The sequence below is a fragment of the Natator depressus genome, chromosome 4, assembly GCF_965152275.1.
Source record: "Natator depressus isolate rNatDep1 chromosome 4, rNatDep2.hap1, whole genome shotgun sequence".
Classification (NCBI taxonomy): domain Eukaryota; kingdom Metazoa; phylum Chordata; order Testudines; family Cheloniidae; genus Natator; species Natator depressus.
The window spans coordinates 14,663,578-14,683,190 of record NC_134237.1 but is presented as its reverse complement, the minus strand read 5'-3'; the positions used below and the strand labels follow the sequence as shown (position 1 = coordinate 14,683,190).

The following is a 19,613-nucleotide window of genomic DNA, read 5'->3' as shown; positions in this document are numbered from 1 at the left end:
TTAACTTAAAGAGGTATCTACATTTTAAATATTTCATAATAGCAATAACAGTGGCTGCACAAAAGAATAAGCATTCCCTGCTCTCAGCAAAAGCTGCAAACATAGGTGTTTCCTTTATTTCCTTCATTAATAATCTAGTTTCAGCAGAATTACTAGAATAAAAAAGGTTTCAGAGTAGCAGCCGTGTTAATCTGTATTCGCAAAAAGAAAAGGAGTACTTGTGGCACCTTAGAGACTAACAAATTTATTTGAGCATAAGCTTTCGTGAGCTACAGCTCACTTCATCGGATGCAAAAGTAAGTGAAGATGAGGCCAGAAAGGACTCACCACTTCTGTTGTTGACAAAACCACAATGTGCCTATTAATTTTTTTTGCAATATGAACATCAACTAGGAGAATAGCTGAAGTTACTCTTTGAGGATTTTTTCCTCTTCTATTCCTCCAACAGATTCTGGCGATGACAGGATTTGGGTACAGTAGAGCCAAAAGAAGTCCCTGCATGTTCTGTATCTAGCATCCATTTTAAGAAAACCAGAGAAACACCAATGTAAACTGTAGTATTTGCATTTATTATGAATAAGATCCATAGAAAATTCACTTGAACAAGAATAGTTATTGGATTATATTTATTCTAACTTTCTGAAGAAGTTGAGAGAGACAGAAGCAGTTCTCATTTAAGAGGCTCCCTAATTCCGAACCTTGAATTTCTGGCATCCACGCTAATGATTTTCACAAGGGGATTTTTAATATCTGTAGAACCTCTGAAGAATGCCTAAGCATCCCAGTAAGATCAGGACACAGGAATTTCATATCAAGCCATATGCTAGCAGTACTACACCCTTCTGTTTGGTTTGTCAGCTGCATCCAGGGGTACTTGAAGATTCTGGGACTTCATTTATCTGTGGTTTGGCATGCTTGCTTAATTTAGTAGGCAGTTTTGCTATGGCAGAAATGAAGACCTGACAAAAACAAGCATTTACACTTGGAGCCAGCAAACACTACTCCAAAAATATCCCAACTGTTTCTATATATAAAGATTGTCTGTACATGAGTCTGAGTGGATGTTGCTTCAGAGAGAATATATTTACAAGTTTTTTAAATGTATACAATCTTTTCCCTGTTCCTGTCAGTGCTGCTAATAATGTGTATCTATATTTTGCCTTTCATTTCAGCAGTAGGGGAGAGAAAAGGGCAAGGCTTAGTCTGTCTTACTTGCGAGTAATGCAGCTAGCTTTTGATTGACTGGCACTTGCACTCAGATAGCCAGCATCTGTGGATCTTGTCCTTGTGATTTGAACTTGTTAAAGCTCTATTTTATTGTACTTATGTTCAGAAATAATTGGAAGACTTTTTTCAGTATGTAATTTTGTCCTAATTTTTCCATACTAAAGTGGGGTTTTTTTGGCCCTTTAATACACTGAAATTTAAAGGGACACATGCCCTCTTCCTAGCTTATTTGCTGTTTTTTGTTTGTATCAACATCTAGCTGTGTAGCCTTAGTGTGGGCATCCTACTCTTGCTACTGATAATTTACCTTGGTGCTGGAAATAGGTTTTGTTTTGTATTGTTTTGCTTAAACGGCTAATCCTGTTTTCCCCATGAAGAGAGAAACCTGCTGAATAGACTTGTTTGTTTTGTCTCTTCTAGTAAATTTAAAATGTTTGTCAAATAAATGTGAAAGAACAATTAAACTTGCCACTTAACTAGTTACCTGTTTTATTAGCTCTTTCCGTGTAGTTGAAATTCATTACAAGTTCCCACAAGCATATCCTACAACTCCGTTATTTTAATTTGCTAGCCAAACATGATGGGTTAACCTGTTCCCTTCACTGTGATAGTAATAACGTGCAGCATTGAGGACCAGGTACAGGTTAGGAATTAGCTGCTTAGAAGGTTAGTTACAAAGGGAAAGATCTGATGCTAGCCAAAAAAGTAACATTTTAGTAATATGGGCTCATCTGGCCTCCAACAAGCCAATTTGGGCCTCCATTCAACTAGGTTTTTTTACTTTTTCCTGTTGTTGCATCCTTCCCCCCGTCCCCCCCACCCCAAAAAAAAGGGGGGGCAGAAAGAGATTTAAAAGTATAAGTATGTTAAGCTTGCATTCAGAAGAAAAATCCTACTTCTCACTAGAGCTAGCCTACCAGTCTTTGAAGCAGATATGGACGTTCGATAAAGGACCAAAATTAGTAGCTTTCAATGGAAACTATGCTGCTCCATAATAAATAAAAGCAAAATTACATTTACCATGGCTAGGTTTTATGCTCAAATCTTAAAATGTTTGGCTAATTAATGAGATGGCACAAATATAAGTCATACTGTGAAAGTAAGTGTCCAAAAATATAGCTAATTACTAATGCCTGCAGTGAAAAAGTTCAGCTGTGGGGGGGAAACATGTTCCTAGAATACTTTTTAAATTAATAAATTCACCCCTAAAATACTGGAGTGTTTCACTGTTTTGTTTTGATTCTGCATTTTCCCCATTGTTCTACCAGGATGCAGTTGTAACGTACTGGTTATTGTGTATTATATTTGCTCTTCTGCGCCCAAACTACGTAAGATACAGGTCTCTGGAAGCTCTCTGCTTCAGAGCCTGGCTCTCTAGCTCAGGCTTTAGATACTCATGGTTTTAGCTCTGGAGGTCGCAGGATCAGTTTCTGGTGTTGGCCATTGGACAATCACAGATCTCCTGGGCTAAGGTGTAAATGCTGTCATGTATGCACAGTTGTGCAGTAACTGAAGGAAAGAAAAGCATTGTCAAGCCGCTCTTCAGGGATTTCAGCACAGACAGTTTTAAAGTGATACAATGAACTTGAAAATTGACATCTGTCTCGACTTTTATACCTACTGCTATTACAGTAATCTTAGGAGCTGCTTGTAACAGAAAAGTTAGCAAAAACCCTCCCTTTTCAGTTTGTGCATTTGACAGCATGTATAGTCAGCTCTTTTGGGGATGATTGGTTGTATATCCTGTCTCCTACTAGTATGGTGGTCCTGCTCTCAAGCACAGTGATGGACCAGGGGACAATGGGAATCTGGGGAAAGTGTCCAGTGGAGCCGCTCGCTTCCTTTTTTAGACCACTGAATAAAGAAAGAAAACATTAGGAGAAAAAGCACAGCAGGAGGGGCTGTCTCTACACCCTGGAAGTGGGAATTCACTCTCCTACTTTCAGAGAAGGAGGAGTGAAACTAAGTGCAGACATTAGTAGAAATGAAAAGTTTAGCAGCTTCATAAGAATAATCTCTTATCCTTGATCTTTGCATGCAGCTTCCATTTATGCCCATGGAAGATGTGTTGTGGAGATGGACTGAGGTTAGTTTGTTGTCCTGAGTTTATTATACTCTGGTCCATGAGCCATAATTAAAAATAGAATTGGGCTACAATATTAATTGAATGTTTTTGGTGGTAGACTAAGTGGTCAAGTTAGTTGTGGGGGTATGTGTCTCTGTGCAATGTTGTTGCTGCAGTTAGAGGGAAGTTGGTCTTGTGGTTATGGCACTGGCCTGGGACTTGAGCGAATTGGGTTCAACTTCTGGCCACGGTTTTTGTGAGCCTGGGCAAGGTACTTAGTGTCCCTGTGCCTCAACTCCCTATATGTAAAAGCAGGATGGCGGTTCCTCTTTTCTTCCACCCTGCAGCTATCCTGCATATTTAGATTGTATGCCTTCCAGAGCCTCTAGACATTACAGCATTACTCATATCCATAACCAAACAAGCAAGAACTTCTTGCCATTGAAAACAGCCAATATACCGAGGGATTGGTACAAATACATGAAATTTAATTAGCTATATTGTGGTGAGTGTCAGTTTCCAGGTAACTGCATGTGTATTCCCTCCTCTGTGATCCACTCTAGGTGTTCCTGGTCTCTGGACAGGAACCCGTGTCCCACTCCCTTCTGACCATGGGTTTAAGGCTGCACAGTTCCCTGCCTTACACTGTGATATCCCCAGCAAACCAGTCTGTCTAAAGGCCAGCATGGCTGTGCTACTTTCTCTCCAGGGCTAAGAACAGTGTATACCATCACTTACAAATTACTACACAGCTCTTTCTAAGCAAGCATCTTTATTGTTAAGGCCAAAAGCATTATAAAAATGATTAAAAATTCCTATATGCATGCTAAAAGCTCACCAGAGGTCACCCATCAGTCCTATGGGGCCCTACTAGGCCAAAGACTTCACAACCCTTCTGCATACTGGGGTGGGGGAGTCCCCTTCAGACAGGAGGTCCTGTCCATTTGCTGGATCAGAAAGAAGGCCCTGAGTAAATTTTAAAGGCAGCATTTTTGTGCCAAAAGCCCATCCTTTGTCTGTTGGTCTGTGGAAAACCCAGTTTGAATCAGTATATGCAAGCCTCCCCAGGAGGTGGTACTTCTCTGGAGGTGTTTACCACCTAGAAGATTCAGTTTAATCATGCCGCTACCAATTTTGTTCCTGGAACAATTGTAGTAATCTTACCCCCTGGAATTGCACACAGTTTCTGGCCCACAGTGATGCATACCACCCTGATATCTGCTGGGAGAGCAATACAATGGTGCACAGACAATCTAAGAAGTTTTTGGAAAGTGTAGGGGACAATTTCCTGGTGCAAGTGCTGGAGGAACCAACTAGGGGCAGAGCTCTTCTTGACCTGCTGCTCACAAACCGGGAAAAATTAGAAGAAGCAAAAGTGAGGGGAATGTGGGAGGCAGTGACCATGAGATGGTCGAGTTCAGGATCCTGAGACGAAGAAAGGAGAGCAGCAGAATACGGACCCTGGACTTCAGAAAAGCAGACTTTGACACCCTCAGGGAACTAATGGGCAGGATCCCCTAGGAGAATAACATGAGGGGGAAAGGAGTCCAGGAGAGGTGGCTGTATTTTAAAGGCCAAACCTCCTTATTGAGGTTACAGGAACAAACCATCCCAATGTGTAGAAAGAATAGTAAATACGGCAGGCGACCAGCTTGTCTTAACAGTGAAATCCTTGCTGATCTTAAACACACAAAAGAAGCTTACAAGAAGTGGAAGATTGGACAAATGACCAGGGAGGAGTATAAAAATATTGCTTGGGCATGCAGGAGTGAAATCAGGAAGGCCAAATCCCACTTGGAGTTGCAGCTAGTAAGAGATGTTAAGAGTAACAAGAAAGGTTTCTTCAGGTATGTTAGCAACAAGAAGAAAGTCAAGGAAAGTGTGAGACCCTTACTAAATGAGGGAGGCAACCTACTGACAGAGGATGTGGAAAAAGCTAATGTACTCAATGCTTTTTTTGCCTCTGTCTTCACAAACAAGGTCAGCTCCCAGACTACTGCACTGGGCAGCACAGCATGGGGACGAGGTGACCAGCCCTCTGGAGAAAGAAGTGGTTCGGGACTATTTAGAAAAGCTGGATGAGCAGAAGTCCATGGGGCTGGATGCGCTGCATCCGAGAGTGCTAAAGGAGTTGGCGGATGTGATTGCAGAGCCATCGGCCATTATCTTTGAAAACTCATGGTGATCAGGGGAGGTCCCGGACGACTGGAAAAAGGCTAATGTAGTGCCCATCTTTAAAAAAGATGGGCCTCACCTCAATCCCTGGAAAAATCATGGAGCAGGTCCTCAAGGAATCAATTCTGAAGCACTTAGAGGAGAGGAAAGTGATCACAGTCAGTCAGCATGGATTCACCAAGGGCAAGTCATGCCTGACTAATCTAGTTGCCTTCTATGATGAGATAACTGGCTCTGTGGATGAGGGGAAAGCAGTGGACATGTTATTCCTTGAGTTTAGCAAAGCTTTTGATACGGTCTCCCACAGTATTCTTGCCAGCAAGTTAAAGAAGTATGGGCTGGATGAATGGACTATAAGGTGGATAGAAAGTTGGCTAGATCATCGGGCTCAACGGGTAGTGATCAATGGCTCCATGTCTAGTTGGCAGCCGGTATCAAGCGGAGTGCCCCAAGAGTCGGATCTGCGGCCGGTTTTGTTTAATATCTTCATGAATGATCTGGAGGATGGCGTGGACTGCAGCTAGTTTGCAGATGACACTAAACTGGGAGGAATGGTAGATACGCTGGAGGGTAGAGATAGGATACAGAGGGCCCTAGACAAATTTAGAAGATTGGGCCAAAAGAAAACTGATGAGGTTCAACAAGGACAAGTGCAGAGTCCTGCGCTTAGGACGGAAGAATCCCATGCACCGGTACAGACTAGGGACCGAATGGCTAGGCAGCAGTTCTGCAGAAAAGAACCTAGGGGTTACAGTGGATGAGAAGCTGGGTATGAGTTAAGTGTGCTCTTGTTGCCAAGAAAGCTAACAGCATTTTGGGCTGTATAAGTAGGGGCATTGCCAGCAGATCGAGGGACGTGATCGTTTCCCCCCATTCGACATTGGTGAGGCCTCATCTGGAGTGCTGTGTCCAGTTTTGGGCCCCACACTACGGGAAGGATGTGGAAAAATTGGAAAGCGTTCAGCAGAGGGCAACAAAAATGATTAAGGGACTGGAACACATGATTTATGAGGAGAGGCTGAGGGAACTGGGATTGTTTAGTCTGCAGAAGAGAAGAATGAGGGGGGATTTGATAGCTGCTTTCAACTACCTGAAAGGGGATTCCAAAGAGGATGGATCTAGATTGTTCTCAGTGGTAGAAGAGGACAGGACAAGGAGTAATGGTCTCAAGTTGCAGTGGGGGAGGTTTAGGTTGGATATTGGGAAAAACTTTTTCACTAAGAGGGTGGTGAAGCACTGGAATGGGTTACCTAGGGAGGTGGTGGAATCTCCTTCCTTTTGAGGTTTTTAAGATCAGGCTTGACAAAGCCCTGGCTGGGATGATTGAGTTGGGGATCGGTCCTGCTTTGAGCAGGGGGTTGGACTAGATGACCTCCTGAGGTCCCTTCCAGCCCTGCTGTTCTCATTCTATGATTAATAGATTATGATCCCCAAAGATACTGCATGGGATTGCAATATCTGTCACATGAGGTTTTTGCCTGTGAAAATTTCTGGTTGTAATAAGGAGTACTACAGTAGATGAAACAACCAATTTTGTGTTTTTTATTGGGGATTAAGTTCTGCTGGCTGTCAAGGGTAAACTATTTGTAACTTGTGGAAGGGGCACCAAAAGCCTTGGATAAGTGACTGTTTTCATTGTATAAATCCAAGTAAATATATTTTGACAAACTAATCTTCCTCTCAGGTTTTTTCTTTTTTCTTTCTCACAGCTTCAGAGAGAAGGACTGCATGCTTGTTTGCTAGTACTTAATGATTAAACTAAAACTAATTAATAATCAATTCAGAAACTTTTATTTTTGTCTTGATCACTCCCTATGTCATGTTAGGAGCATGGTTCTACTTCATGCCTTTATATTAACATAATTGTATTACTATTAGAATTAAGCATCCTCAGACATTTGTTAATCTTTATTTACATATTGTTTGGTGTTTTTAAAAGAAAAACAATGTAGCACCCCACTTTTGTTTGAATTTTTGTCTTACAAAGTGTTTCTGAAGTTATTCTGACTTCATTCTCTACATTCATGTTGGGAATTGGATGTGTTTGGTGGTGGGGAAACTTCCCTTCACTTCAAGGAAAATCAAAAGCGCAAAGAAACACTGACATCTCTGACATAGGTCAGTGCAAGTAAGTGTTAAATAGAATAATTTTAGTACTTCTGGGAATTATTTACTCTTGCTTACAGTATATTTTAATGGATCTCTTTTTCATATTTTGTGATCCAGGTCTCCAGAGGTGAAAACAAATGTAATGATAAACACTCCTATATTCTTAAGCAAGTGTCGTTTTAATCCTTTGGCGAGCATTAAATGGAGTTGATGGGCATTAGACTGTTTTACTTTACAGGGGAGGGAGAAATTATTCAGGCTATTTGCTGGAGAACGTTCAAAAAGCGCTTGGAGTTTTACCAAGACTTTGAAAGATCATGAAAATGTCAATGTGCTTTAGGCCTAGAAGGAGGTTTTGAATTGTGCCAACATGTTTATGAATAACTTTTACATCTCATTGCAGTTCTACATAGCTTCCTGCTTCCTTCCTCATTAAAAAAGAGAAAATGCATTTGTGTGTTCAAGCCTCTGTTCAGGCATGAAAGAACTAAGACTGAACAATATATGCCATAATGACTCAATAAGATGGATTTCTATTAGATCGTAAGCATTTTGGGGGAAGGGACTGTCACTTATGTTTATACAGTGCATAGCTGGTCTCTAGATGCTACTGCAATACAGACATTAAATAATAACTTTAGGCAGAAGCATGTTGACTCCTCTTTCTTCTCCCTCCCCCAAACACAAATTAGTAAATTTATCTTCTTCCTAGTTGGTGAGGGATGCTTTGCTGGTTTCCTTCTAAGCTCTTCTGAAAAAGACATCTAACTTTTAAAAAATGTTGATAGTTTAAGATAAACTTTTAGTCGCATGATCATAAATAAATTTGAAACAGTGACTCAGGAGAATTTGGGGTTGTGGGTTTACTCCACACTGGTAACTTAAAGCAATTATCATAGAAATGTAGGGCTGGAAGGGACCTTGAGAGGTCAAGTCTAGCCCCCTGCACTGAGGCAGGACCAAGTAAATCTAGACCATCACTGACAAGTGTTTGTCCAACTGATTCTTAACCTCCAGTGATGGGGATTCCACAGTCTCCTCTGAAAGTCTATTCCAGAGCTTAACTACCGTTAGAGGTACAAAGTTTGTCCTAATATCTAACCTAAATCATCCTTGTTGCAGATTTAAGCCCATTACTTCTTGTCCTGTCTCCAGTGATATGGAGTACAGTTGATCACCAACCTCTTTATAACAACAGTCTTCAAATATGTTAAGAGCTATCAGGTTTCCCCTTCCTCGCCCCCCAGTATTCTTTTCTCGTGACTAAACTTGTCCAGTTTTTCTAACCTCCTAGGTCAGTTTTGTTGCTCTCTTCTGGGTTCTCTCCAATTTGTCCACATCTTTCTTCAAGTGTGGCACCCAGAATTGGACAGAGCACTCCAGCTGAGGTCTCACTGCTGCCATGCAGAGTGATTATAACCAGTTGCATTTCTGTTTAAAACAGTGTGAAGAAAATCATGGCCTCTTTTAGAAACATAGACAACATTTTTCTCAAGAAGGTAGACTGTGGTTGGTAAACCAGACTATTTTATCACTTTCGTGGAATACACTGATATGATCTATATGACTGCCTCTAATTTCCTCTTGGCAAAATTTCAGTGAGTTTATAGTACTGCTGCCAGATTTATCCTGAAGATCCCTTATTATCCATACCAACATCACTTATAAAGATGTAGGATAAGTAAGTGGAAAACAGAAGATCATTCCCTTTTTTGGTTGGCTTTCTGAAAGTCAGTATTTCTGAGTGTCTGAGGCTACTTACAATCCACCAGTATGGTCTAATGGCTCAATGCTTCCTTGTTTGACAGGCTGAATTTTTCACATCTTCAGTTTAAGTTGCATCTTCAGACTCTTTCTTTTTGTTTTAGTTGATAGCTTCATCTTACAGCCAATCCAACAGATGCAGTTTCATGTCAAGAGGGAGTACTGAAAGGCTGCTCCCGGTTGCACTAATTCCAACATTGGAATACAGGAGTATTGCTGGGCTAACCTTTGTATACACCTGAGCAAGAGCTATTTGAGAATAACTGCAGCTATGTGTGGGGCTCCTGAGCTGAGCGTGGTTACTCTATCATCTTGATTTCAGTTGTAGTATGTTTCTAACAATCTGTCTTTAAGTGACCCTGAAGAACTGTTAGAATTCTTTGTATGTGCCTCTCGCAATTGGCAAGCATATACTTATATTTCTATGCATGCAAAGATTTTTGGTTCTATAGACTGATAGGTTTCTTGTTAAAAAGAGATCTTCAGAGGTTAAGTAGTCTTTCTATGCATTTGAGGATTTTCTGTACTTTAATACAAATAGAGTTTTCAATGTATAGAATATGGTCATAAATATTGTTTGAGAATGCAGTTAGCAGAAGGTTGTTTTTTTTATGTTCTCTTTTTACTGTAATGTGACTGTTCTGGTAACTTGGAGCTTTCCCAGGGTAACCTTGGACATGTATACTGTAAGGGTTATTTTTGTTGTGGTTACATACAAATGGACAGTGAAAACAAACAAGTATGGTCATGTAGGAAAGTGGCACGAGTTAAGTGTTCTTGCCTAAAGGCCACTTTGAACTTTTAGGAGGTGGGTTTGCCACTCTATAGCAAATGGTCATTTGATATAATCTCTGTGTTGAATAACAAGCTGCTATAACGTAGAAATCAAATAATATGTTTAATTTTAGGTTTCATTTTAAGTATTCATAATTTCAGGAGTTATGCTGGTGTTTGACTCTCTAATGCTTCTTTTGAGTAGTATTGTGGATGATAGCTTAAGATCTTTGTAGCAAGTGAGCAAGTCTTATAATTTGCATTTCAGGGTCTGATTCACTGAATAGAAGAAGTGAAATTAACTGAAGTGTTTTGTAGCAGCTGAGGCCCTCCACTTACTGGCAGAGAAACTTTCACAATGCAGAATGATACCTCAGCAAATCTCACCTGGTTTTTTCCCCCAAAGAGAAAGCTGCCAATTTAAATAGAAGAGGTCACCTGAAACTTTGTAGTTCTTGGTGTCATGTGGCCAATTCAGCCCTTCCATGTAGGCAGGTGTAAATGGGTGCACGGGACCAAGATTATTTAATCACCTTGACCTCTAACTAAAATTTTAACTAAGACCAGACTCTTTATTTGGAATTTGCCTCTGATTAAAGAGAACGTTACAGTAAAAGAGACACCTGTGCCTGGGGACCTGTATCCAATGTTTAAGTTTCTAGGGTTTGGCTGGGTGGAAGCACATTGATGTATATTCTGGTTCTCAGCAAGAATTCTGAACAATTATAAAATGGTAACTTTTGCTTCTATGAAAGTTTCCATTTGAGATGCATTTAATAAAAAGATGGACATTTGAGCTTAACGTTCCTTGACAGATGGCTCACAGCTTGACTTCTGATGAAACAACAAAATCACAAACCTAAATAATTTTGAAGTATGATTTTTTTGTGTTTGCTTTTAATTGAAAAATACGTTTCAAGAAGCAACAGGAAAGTGTTGCCAACCTTTTCCCCCTAACCGTGTGTGTCTTTATATATACAGAAACTTAGTATAAACTTAAACTGCGTGAATCTAATTCTATAACATTACCCTGTTCTAGAAATTAGAGCTGGAAAAGACCTCTTGAACATAGTCCATCTCACTGAGCATTGAGCTCCAGCTACTGTAGTTACCATTTTATAATAGTTCAGAATTCTTGCTGAGGACCAGAATGTACATCTACCTGCTTCCACACAGCCAGATCGTAGGAGCTTTGCTCCCCCAACCTAACAGACATAGGATAAAGGTCCTGAAGCAGAGGTGTCTTAGAGTACAGTAGTGGTCCTCAAACTGGTGCGCAGGCCATAGCCAAGTTGAACATGGGTTGGTTTCATATATAGCATTAATCTCAAAACCAGGGTTGCAGCTACACTGATTTAAATTATGAATATGATGCACTGAATATTCAGTTTTAAGCATGGTATGCTAAGTTTTAAATATAAGAACCACTGGACCCTGATACAGCAGCAACAGCAAAATACAGGGCTTATGGAGTGAAGAGTAGCAGCCAACTAACTAGAGTAATTGCACATTAAAAGAGATGGGGAAGTTTTGGCAAACAGCAGGACCACCCCTCTTACAGGAAGTGACATGAAATACTTCATGTCCATTTGGAGCCAGAATGGGTTGACTTTACTATGTTTAAAGTCTTTGGGCTCCACAGAAACATTAAATTTTTCAGTAAACACTCAAAACCAATATTAATACTTTCTTTATTAAAAATCCTTACTTAACAAAATCCTATTAAAATGTCTGAAAAAGAACAGTTAAGGGATCCAAATAGTGCCCCTCTACCATAAATTCTTCATCACTTACTGGCATCCCAACTGATCTTATGTTGTCCCCCTGCAGAGATGTACATAAGTCCAAATAAAATATTTCTAGGTTATAAAGTTTCATTTCCTGTTAAGGGATCAACTTCAAATAATGGTAACACATTACAACATTACTCGCTACAGTACTAACCTACAGCTCTTCAAGGCATGGACTGTCTTACTGTGTGTTTGTACAGCATCTAATGCAGTCGGGCCCTGATCTTGAACTATTACATATTGGGGTTGGTGGTATTGCAGTGCCCCAACCAGCAGGGATTAGAATCTAGGTCTTGCACTCCAAGGCTGGTGAAGCCTGTGAGTCTGAGAGCCTGCCACATACAGAGGACTTGGACCCTGGTGCTGCTAGTGCCTCATTACTTTGTAGAATCTCTCTGGTGTGCTTGAGTGGTGCTAGTAAAATACAGAAGGCGCTATAGACTCGCTGTAATGTAAGTTAGCTTGGTGCATGACTGAAAGCAAGGAACCTTGTAAATACTGTGGAAAGAAGAGCTTCTTTTTGGAGTCCCAAGAGGAATGGGAGGAATCTTTTTGGAGAAATCTCTTTATTGGAACTGGGGCAGTGCACTGCTATATTACATGAATGGTTTTGGAGACTTAGCAGTACAACAGCGAAATCTGTAACCTGGAATCAGTCATTAGCAAAATCCTAATATTCAGACTCTGAAACCAGGATCTGATTTACTCATGACCAATGCTGTGTCCTTGCTTAGGCTCTTCAGTTCATGGATGAATGAAATTGCTGCACATGAGCAGCATGAGTATAGGGTCCTCTTAGCATAGCCCTTCTATTGCAATACAACTTCGTCTGTCAGTGGAAGTTCACTGTCATTAGCACTTTGGTTTGCATACCGCTGTGTACTTTGAAGATATTTGAAACCTTTGTTCAGATTCCTGTTAAACTGACAGTAAAATTTCATTTATCATAAGAAGGTTTGTTTTCTGTCTAATGACTGAGACGGTTGCTCAAAGGAAAGCTTTGATAACTCAGGCCTTTCCATTTAAAATGCCAAAGTTCTGTTTCGTATGCACTGTTGTAGCTGTGTCGGTCCCAGGATATTAGAGACACAAGGTGGGTGAGGTAATATCTTTTATTGGACCAGCTTCTACTGGTGAAAGAGACGAGCTTTATACCTCACCCACCGTATCGCTCTAAAGTTCTGTTTTGTCTGTTCTACCGATGGAAGCCCTGAATTTGGAAGAATAGCTTCTCAATAGTGAATGATCAATTAGCTGATGAATCGGAGATGGACAACACTTGTTGGTTGGACTGGCTGGAAGAATTTGAGGATGCTAGTTCAAATTATTTGAACTAGCTTCCTCAAATTCTTCATAGGTTTTTTCAGTTGTCATTTCAGCAAACCAAAGAAGTTACAATTACTTTAACATTTTCAAATATACTAGAAGCATAATTACTAAGGAAAACATGCATTCTGTATACCACTTTGCTCAGAATTCCAGGAAATCAAGGTATACATGTGTTGTGTGTAAAAGCAATTCCACAGATTATAATTATGAATCAAAAGCCTTCATTTTGTTGTTCAGCACAGTCTGAAAGAGTGTATCGAGAGAACCACTTCTCACCATGTGATACGTAAAATATATTAATCTTTTTTACTGGAATGGAATTTCAGAGCTCTCCACTCTGTTGAAAACTTACATCATTTGAACTTAAAGAGACAAAGTGGGTGAGGTAATATCTTTTATTGGACCAACTTCTGTTGGTGAAAGCAACAAGCTTTTGCACTGCATAGAGCTCTTTCTCAGGTCTGGGAAATGTACTCAGATTGTCACAGCTAAATACAAGGTTAAACAGATAGTTTGGCATAAGCAGTTAGCGCACATTCTAAGGCACCATTCAAAGTAAATGCAAGCTCAGTTTTAAGACTATAAAGCATGTGAGATAATCGGAAAATTTCATTGCTGGATTGACTCTAACCCTGTAATTAAATAATAATGCTAATGGAAATTTACTTTCAACCTTTCAATTTCACCAATCCTAGGTAGTGTAAGAGACTCTTGATTTAGACATTGGCAGGCACAAAGCAGAAGAAAAGCTTAAGGATTTATAGAAAGCAAAAATGTGTTTAATGCACCTACACACATTCAAATTACAAAGAACGTTGAATCTGAAACTTGAAAAAGATTTGTATACCTGGAAATTAAATTGCTGTGAATTACATACACTAATCTGAAGACTTTTCCTTGTTCGTATTCTTGTTTTCTGTAGGAAGGAGTAGTTGTCTTAACTACTTCATGATGATGCATCCAATAGCAATGCAATGGTATGGGTTAGTAGATCTGGGGTAGTGAGATGGATATTCTGGAATACTCTTGAAATTCTGCTAGTCGATCAGTATACGGTAATGCAATTATTCTGACTTTAGAAACCAAACTTCCATGGAAGAAACTCCCCCTTCCAACTTTGGCCCTGATTCTGCAAAGACATGAGCACATGCTTAACTTTATTTATGCACTGTGAGAAGTGCCACTGAAGTACAAACATTTTTGCAGATGTAAGTTGATGCAGTGTAATCTGTCAGATGGCTTGGTTTTAAAATGAAAATCTGTTGTTTCACCTATTTAATGTAATAGTCATGGCAATCTTTCAGACTAACAGGGATGCCAAAGGAAAAATATGATCCTCCAGATCCTCGCAGAATTTACACCATCATGTCAGCAGAGGAGGTAGCCAATGGGAAGAAGTCTCAATGGGCAGAATTAGAAATCTCGGGTGAGTTTTTTCAAATCTTGGCATGGCTAAATTGCTGATTAGGAATAGCTCTAATGTATAGTAATACTGATATGAACTCTTCTCTTATAAAGGTGCTCTGTTTCGGAGAAGGGAGAGAACATAATTAAAGAAAAACACCTGACTTCTAGGATCACTCAAGAGAATTTTCCAGTTTAGCCTCAAAACGCTGTCAAGTTTTGAGTGTGAATAGATTTGGTTAAAAACTAACTTGCAAAAAGCAGATTTGCTTCTGCTTTTTTTCTTTCTTTCCATTTCTCCTTCCTACTCAAAATTAGTGTTGGATGGTCATTTAAAACCTGTTAGTGATGAAATGTTACAGATAAATTCTGATGAGTGAGTTCAGTTCTTCCTCCTAGGGTATATTTCAGCACTTACTGTATATACTCGTTCATACGCTGAATTTTTTTCGTAAAAAAGGGAAGCATCAGAGAAGGGGGTCGGCTTATGAACAGGTATAGAGAGCGGGAGAGGTGGGACACAGCCCCTCCCCACAACAGAGAGGGCAAGGAGAGCCGGCAGGGCCAGTGTCTTTCCGCTTCTGGCCATGCTGCTCTCCTCCCAGCCTCCAAAGCAGCTGCAGCTCCGGGGCTGGCAGGTTGCAGCTGTGCCACGCTCGGCCCCGGCCGCCAGAGCAGGCTGTGGCCGTGCCGCCGGAGCAGGCTGCGGCTGTGCCGCCCAGCCCATCAGAACATGCTGCAGCCGCGCCATCCACCTGCTGGAGCAGCTCCGGTCAGGCCAGAGACATCCACCCCTGGCCCTCCCCGGATAAGGTGAGAAGAGGTAGGATGGAGAGAGTCTGTGGGGGTCCCGGGGTAGGGTCATGTGGGGGGTGGTCACAGGGGTTACTCCCCTGACCCTCAGCTTCTCCCCCAAAAATGTCCCCACCAGTTGCTGTCCTGGCCCGTCAGGGTAAGCAGCTGGCGGGTCGGGACAGTTTGTTTACTTAGGTTTACCTCCGTGCCTGCAGTTGCTCGAGGTAAACAAACCGTCTCTGCCCGCCAGTGGCATATCCTGTTGGCCCAGGAGCCAAAGTTTGCTGACCCCTGAATTATAGGGTCGGTTTATGAATGGGTCATAAAAAATTTCCATTTTTACTTTTCCATCTGGGGGGTCGGCTTATAAACGAACCAGCTTATGGTTGAGTATATACAGTATTTAAGAAATCAAAATTCCATTCTATTACCAGGCGTGGGATTTCCACATCTGATTTTTCCATGTAGCACATTAAAAGTGCCCCTCCATTCCCCAATGACTTGTGCCTATTGTCTTGACGTAATAAAATGCTGTTTGAAGACCTAGTTCTTTACATTTTCTCTTTTAGGTAGAGTGCGGTGCTTAAGTACGTCACTTTGGTCACTGACTCACTTGACTGCTCTACACCTCAATGACAATAATCTTGCTCGCATTCCACCTGATATTGCCAAGCTCCATAATCTGGTTTACCTGGATCTATCATCCAACAAACTCAGAAGTTTACCAGCAGAACTAGGAAACATGGTATCTCTCAGGTGAGAAGCGTTGCCCTGGTTAACTTCCCAAGAGTCAGCGATGCATTTTTGAACAAGTGAACCTGAACTTTGTCCTTGAACTTGTTGAATAAATTTTTCTGAAAAACTCTTAAGACTTACATTAATATAGCCACGCAAGGCAAATTATTTTTATTTTTAAGGGATCCTCTTTAGCATTAAACCTCCAAAACCCTGAATGTTTTACTTTTGTTTTAAAGTATTCCCCATATGACTGGCTAATGTTTTACATGAATAATTCACTAATTACATTGAGCTAAGGTCCATTGCTACAAATGTTCAATGCTGGCTTTTAGCCAGCTTGCCAATAAAAAAAAACCCTTTCAACTAGCCACAAGTAGCACTTCTTCCTTTCCAAGTAAAATGCTTACTCAGTGTAAAAAAGATTTTTTTTTTTTTCCTTATCCCATTTACATGACCTTCAGAGGTCAGTACAAAAATTAATATAGTTTCATGCTTCTTAAACTTGAGACCTTGTGCATGTATGCTGTCTCCTTTCTCTGATGTATTTTGGTATTTAGTTCCTTATCTTTGAACTTAGAGATGTAAAAGACTGTAATCTTATTTATAGAAAGTATAACCATTTTAAAACCAAAGTACGCTTCCCTCAAGAGTATCACAGCATATAATGTCATGAGAATGATCCTTCTAAATTGATGCTAATAAACTACTTTTTCATCTATTGCAGGGAATTGCTTTTAAATAACAATCTGTTACGGGTTTTGCCTTATGAACTTGGACGGCTCTTCCAGCTACAAACCTTAGGTTTGAAAGGTAAGTGCACTTCTAATAATTCTCCTGATTGATATTTTTGGGTTCTGTAGCTTTCCATGGTATTTTAAAACTCCCTTCCAAAGCAAGTCATTATCTAAATTTGTGGCATGCGTGGCTGCTTCTGCTGTATTTGCTCCAGAGACCTTCTCCCCCCCCCCCCCGACTCCTAGAACAAAATTATACCTAATAAATAGAACTGTATAAATCAAACTGAAACATTATTTTATAATAAAAATGCTTATCCACATCAAATCTACTAACCGCTTTATTTAGATGACTCTGTTGTTCTTGGAGGGAATATTATTTTAACACTTAACTTGAAACAGAACAATTAAATTATAGAAAGGCTACCAAATCAGTCTTCATGAATCTGGATATTCTTGTTCCCATCCTATGCACTGAGCAAGGGTGAGGAATTCACAATAATAGGTATGACAGACTACTGTGAGGAATGTAGAGGGGTTATTAAGAAGGTTCTGATTGTAAGTTAATAACAATTTAGTCTGAATTCTAGTCGTCTTATAAAAATCAATATTTCCTTAGAAGATGTATAACTTTTTGGGAGGATATATAGAACAAAAAGCAGGCGTTGCAGGGAACAGATCTGGACAAGAACCAAGGTGTGGAAATTTCCCTTTTCTAGCAAAATAGTATTGCATCGTGTTCTGCTAGCACCCTGCCTTAGTCCAATAATGTGATTTACATTTTTACTTTAAAAAAATATTCTCCTGCACATGTTCCACTGGAAGGATATTTCAGGTTCTCCATATGAAAATAATTCTGCATTCTTCAGAAAACCAATATATTTGGCCTTCAACATACGGGAGGCTGAGATGGCAAGAAAGAAACTTCTAGAGGGATTATGAATGCTTTTGGAAGGGGAGAGTAGATGAGACTTCAGGGCAGTGGAGGTTGTTTTAGATGAGCAAAAACTGGCTGACTAATTAAGTAAAAATAGATATACTTCCCTGATAAAGAGAGTATTCATTACATTAGGGTTTGTAGTTTTGAGGACGTGCATTTTTAGGGGAAAAATTCCCAAAACTTTCTGAATTTGGCAAAATGTCCTGCAGCTTTCTAGTAACCCTATTCATAAATTTATTTTTTGGTGTTTTTGTTTTGTTTTGTTAAACTTTTTGTTTAAAACTTGGTCTGTGTCCAAAGTTTGCTAATTTGGAAAATTAAACAAAATGCTTTCAGCCATATTTGAGATAAGCAAGGATGAATGAAGTCTCCTATAGGACAGTAGTAAAAGACTGAACTTTGAAAGTTGAAACTCTGCAAGTAAAATACTCCACACTGGGCAGAAGAGCATTCTCTGGGTTTGAGGAAAAATCAGTTCGGACTTTCAGTTTGGCATAACTGTTAAACTATGCACTGTGCATGCTCTATACAAAGTTTCAAAATCCTTCAGTCTGGGTGCTCTTGGGAAGAGATGCATTCTGCATGCATGCACAGTTAGGAAGTGCATTGTGAGGCTGTTTCTCCTGCAGCCTCTCTATTTTACCCAGAAATTGTTGGAAAGTATAATTGCTGGCTCTTACCTTCAGTTCAGATTTTTGAAGCTTTTGGGCTTTGTAATATGAAATGCATGTAGCCTGGGAAAGCTTGAGAATGGTATCAAGCATTTGCCTCAGCGAGACTTAACATTTGCCCTGGAGCAGTGCCCACCCACCTGTGCATGTGTTTAATGGTGCAGTTTGAGTGTACATGTCATGACATAGTGGCACTGCACATTTTGCTACAAGAAGCTTATCTGTGTCCTCAAACTGCCCATTTTGTCCTTCCCTCACTACTTAAAAAAAAAGTTTTTATGCAATAATTAAGTGCATAATTTCCGAATCTGAAAATGAATATTTTAGCGAGTTTGAAGTAAAAACTAAACCACTTAAGTTACTGCTGAGTTGAAATGAAAGGGAAGTATACTATTATCTTTGCTAGCTATTTCTCGATCATCCATCATTATGATGATAGAAATTGGAAATGGAAAAGACTTACTGGATCATCTTGTCCATCCCCTCCTGGGGGAGCTATTCCCTTTTAGGAAAGTCCAGTTGCAGTGCAAGTTTTGATTCGGGTAGCTAATTATCCCATTTTTGTTATGAATCTCTTTCAGGCAATCCTTTATCACAGGATATTCTCAGCCTGTACCAGGACCCAGATGGAACACGAAAGCTACTAAACTACATGCTTGACAATCTAGCAGGTAACACAGCAAAAAGTTTAGTTTGATATACATAACTAACTGCCAAACACTTCCACTTGTATTTGATAGCATTAAATTGAGGGTCTGAGTTTCTGAATCACTTCCAGCTGCTTTTATGTTACTATCGAGTCCAGGGACTCCCGCCACTAAAATAACAAAATGGATGTAGTATATTGTAACAGATGTAACCTGCAGTAGAGCATGAAGAACTCTAGCTTCCTAGGTAGCTGGATGGCTCGGGTTTAGCATATGGAGTATGGTGCCCTTTACCTCTAGATCACTGGTGTGAGTTCAGAACTGATCAGTAATGACAAAAGGTTTTGGCTTTCCTAAAGCTCTTCCTCAAGGGATCTGCACATCCAAAAGAAGTTGGTGAGCATCACTGTCTCCTAAATCAATAAACACTGGCATAATTGTTGGCAGTCTC

The 19,613-nt window shown here is 40.1% G+C and overlaps 1 protein-coding gene across 2 annotated transcripts in view; it reads left to right on the top strand.

Annotated features, from left to right (window-relative positions):
* Positions 1-19,613, top strand: part of CNOT6L (CCR4-NOT transcription complex subunit 6 like) — a 63,503-nt gene that overhangs the window by 29,782 nt on the left and 14,108 nt on the right. The window contains exons 1-5 of one of the 2 annotated variants that reach the window (XM_074949950.1): positions 7,560-7,595; positions 14,538-14,659; positions 16,002-16,188; positions 16,895-16,980; positions 19,097-19,186. In XM_074949950.1, the coding sequence (XP_074806051.1) occupies positions 14,548-14,659; positions 16,002-16,188; positions 16,895-16,980; positions 19,097-19,186 (475 nt within the window). In that variant the 5' untranslated portion in view covers positions 7,560-7,595; positions 14,538-14,547. Of the gene's footprint in view, positions 1-7,559; positions 7,596-14,537; positions 14,660-16,001; positions 16,189-16,894; positions 16,981-19,096; positions 19,187-19,613 lie in introns of those variants that run through there. The other variant, XM_074949949.1, reaches the window with a different exon arrangement.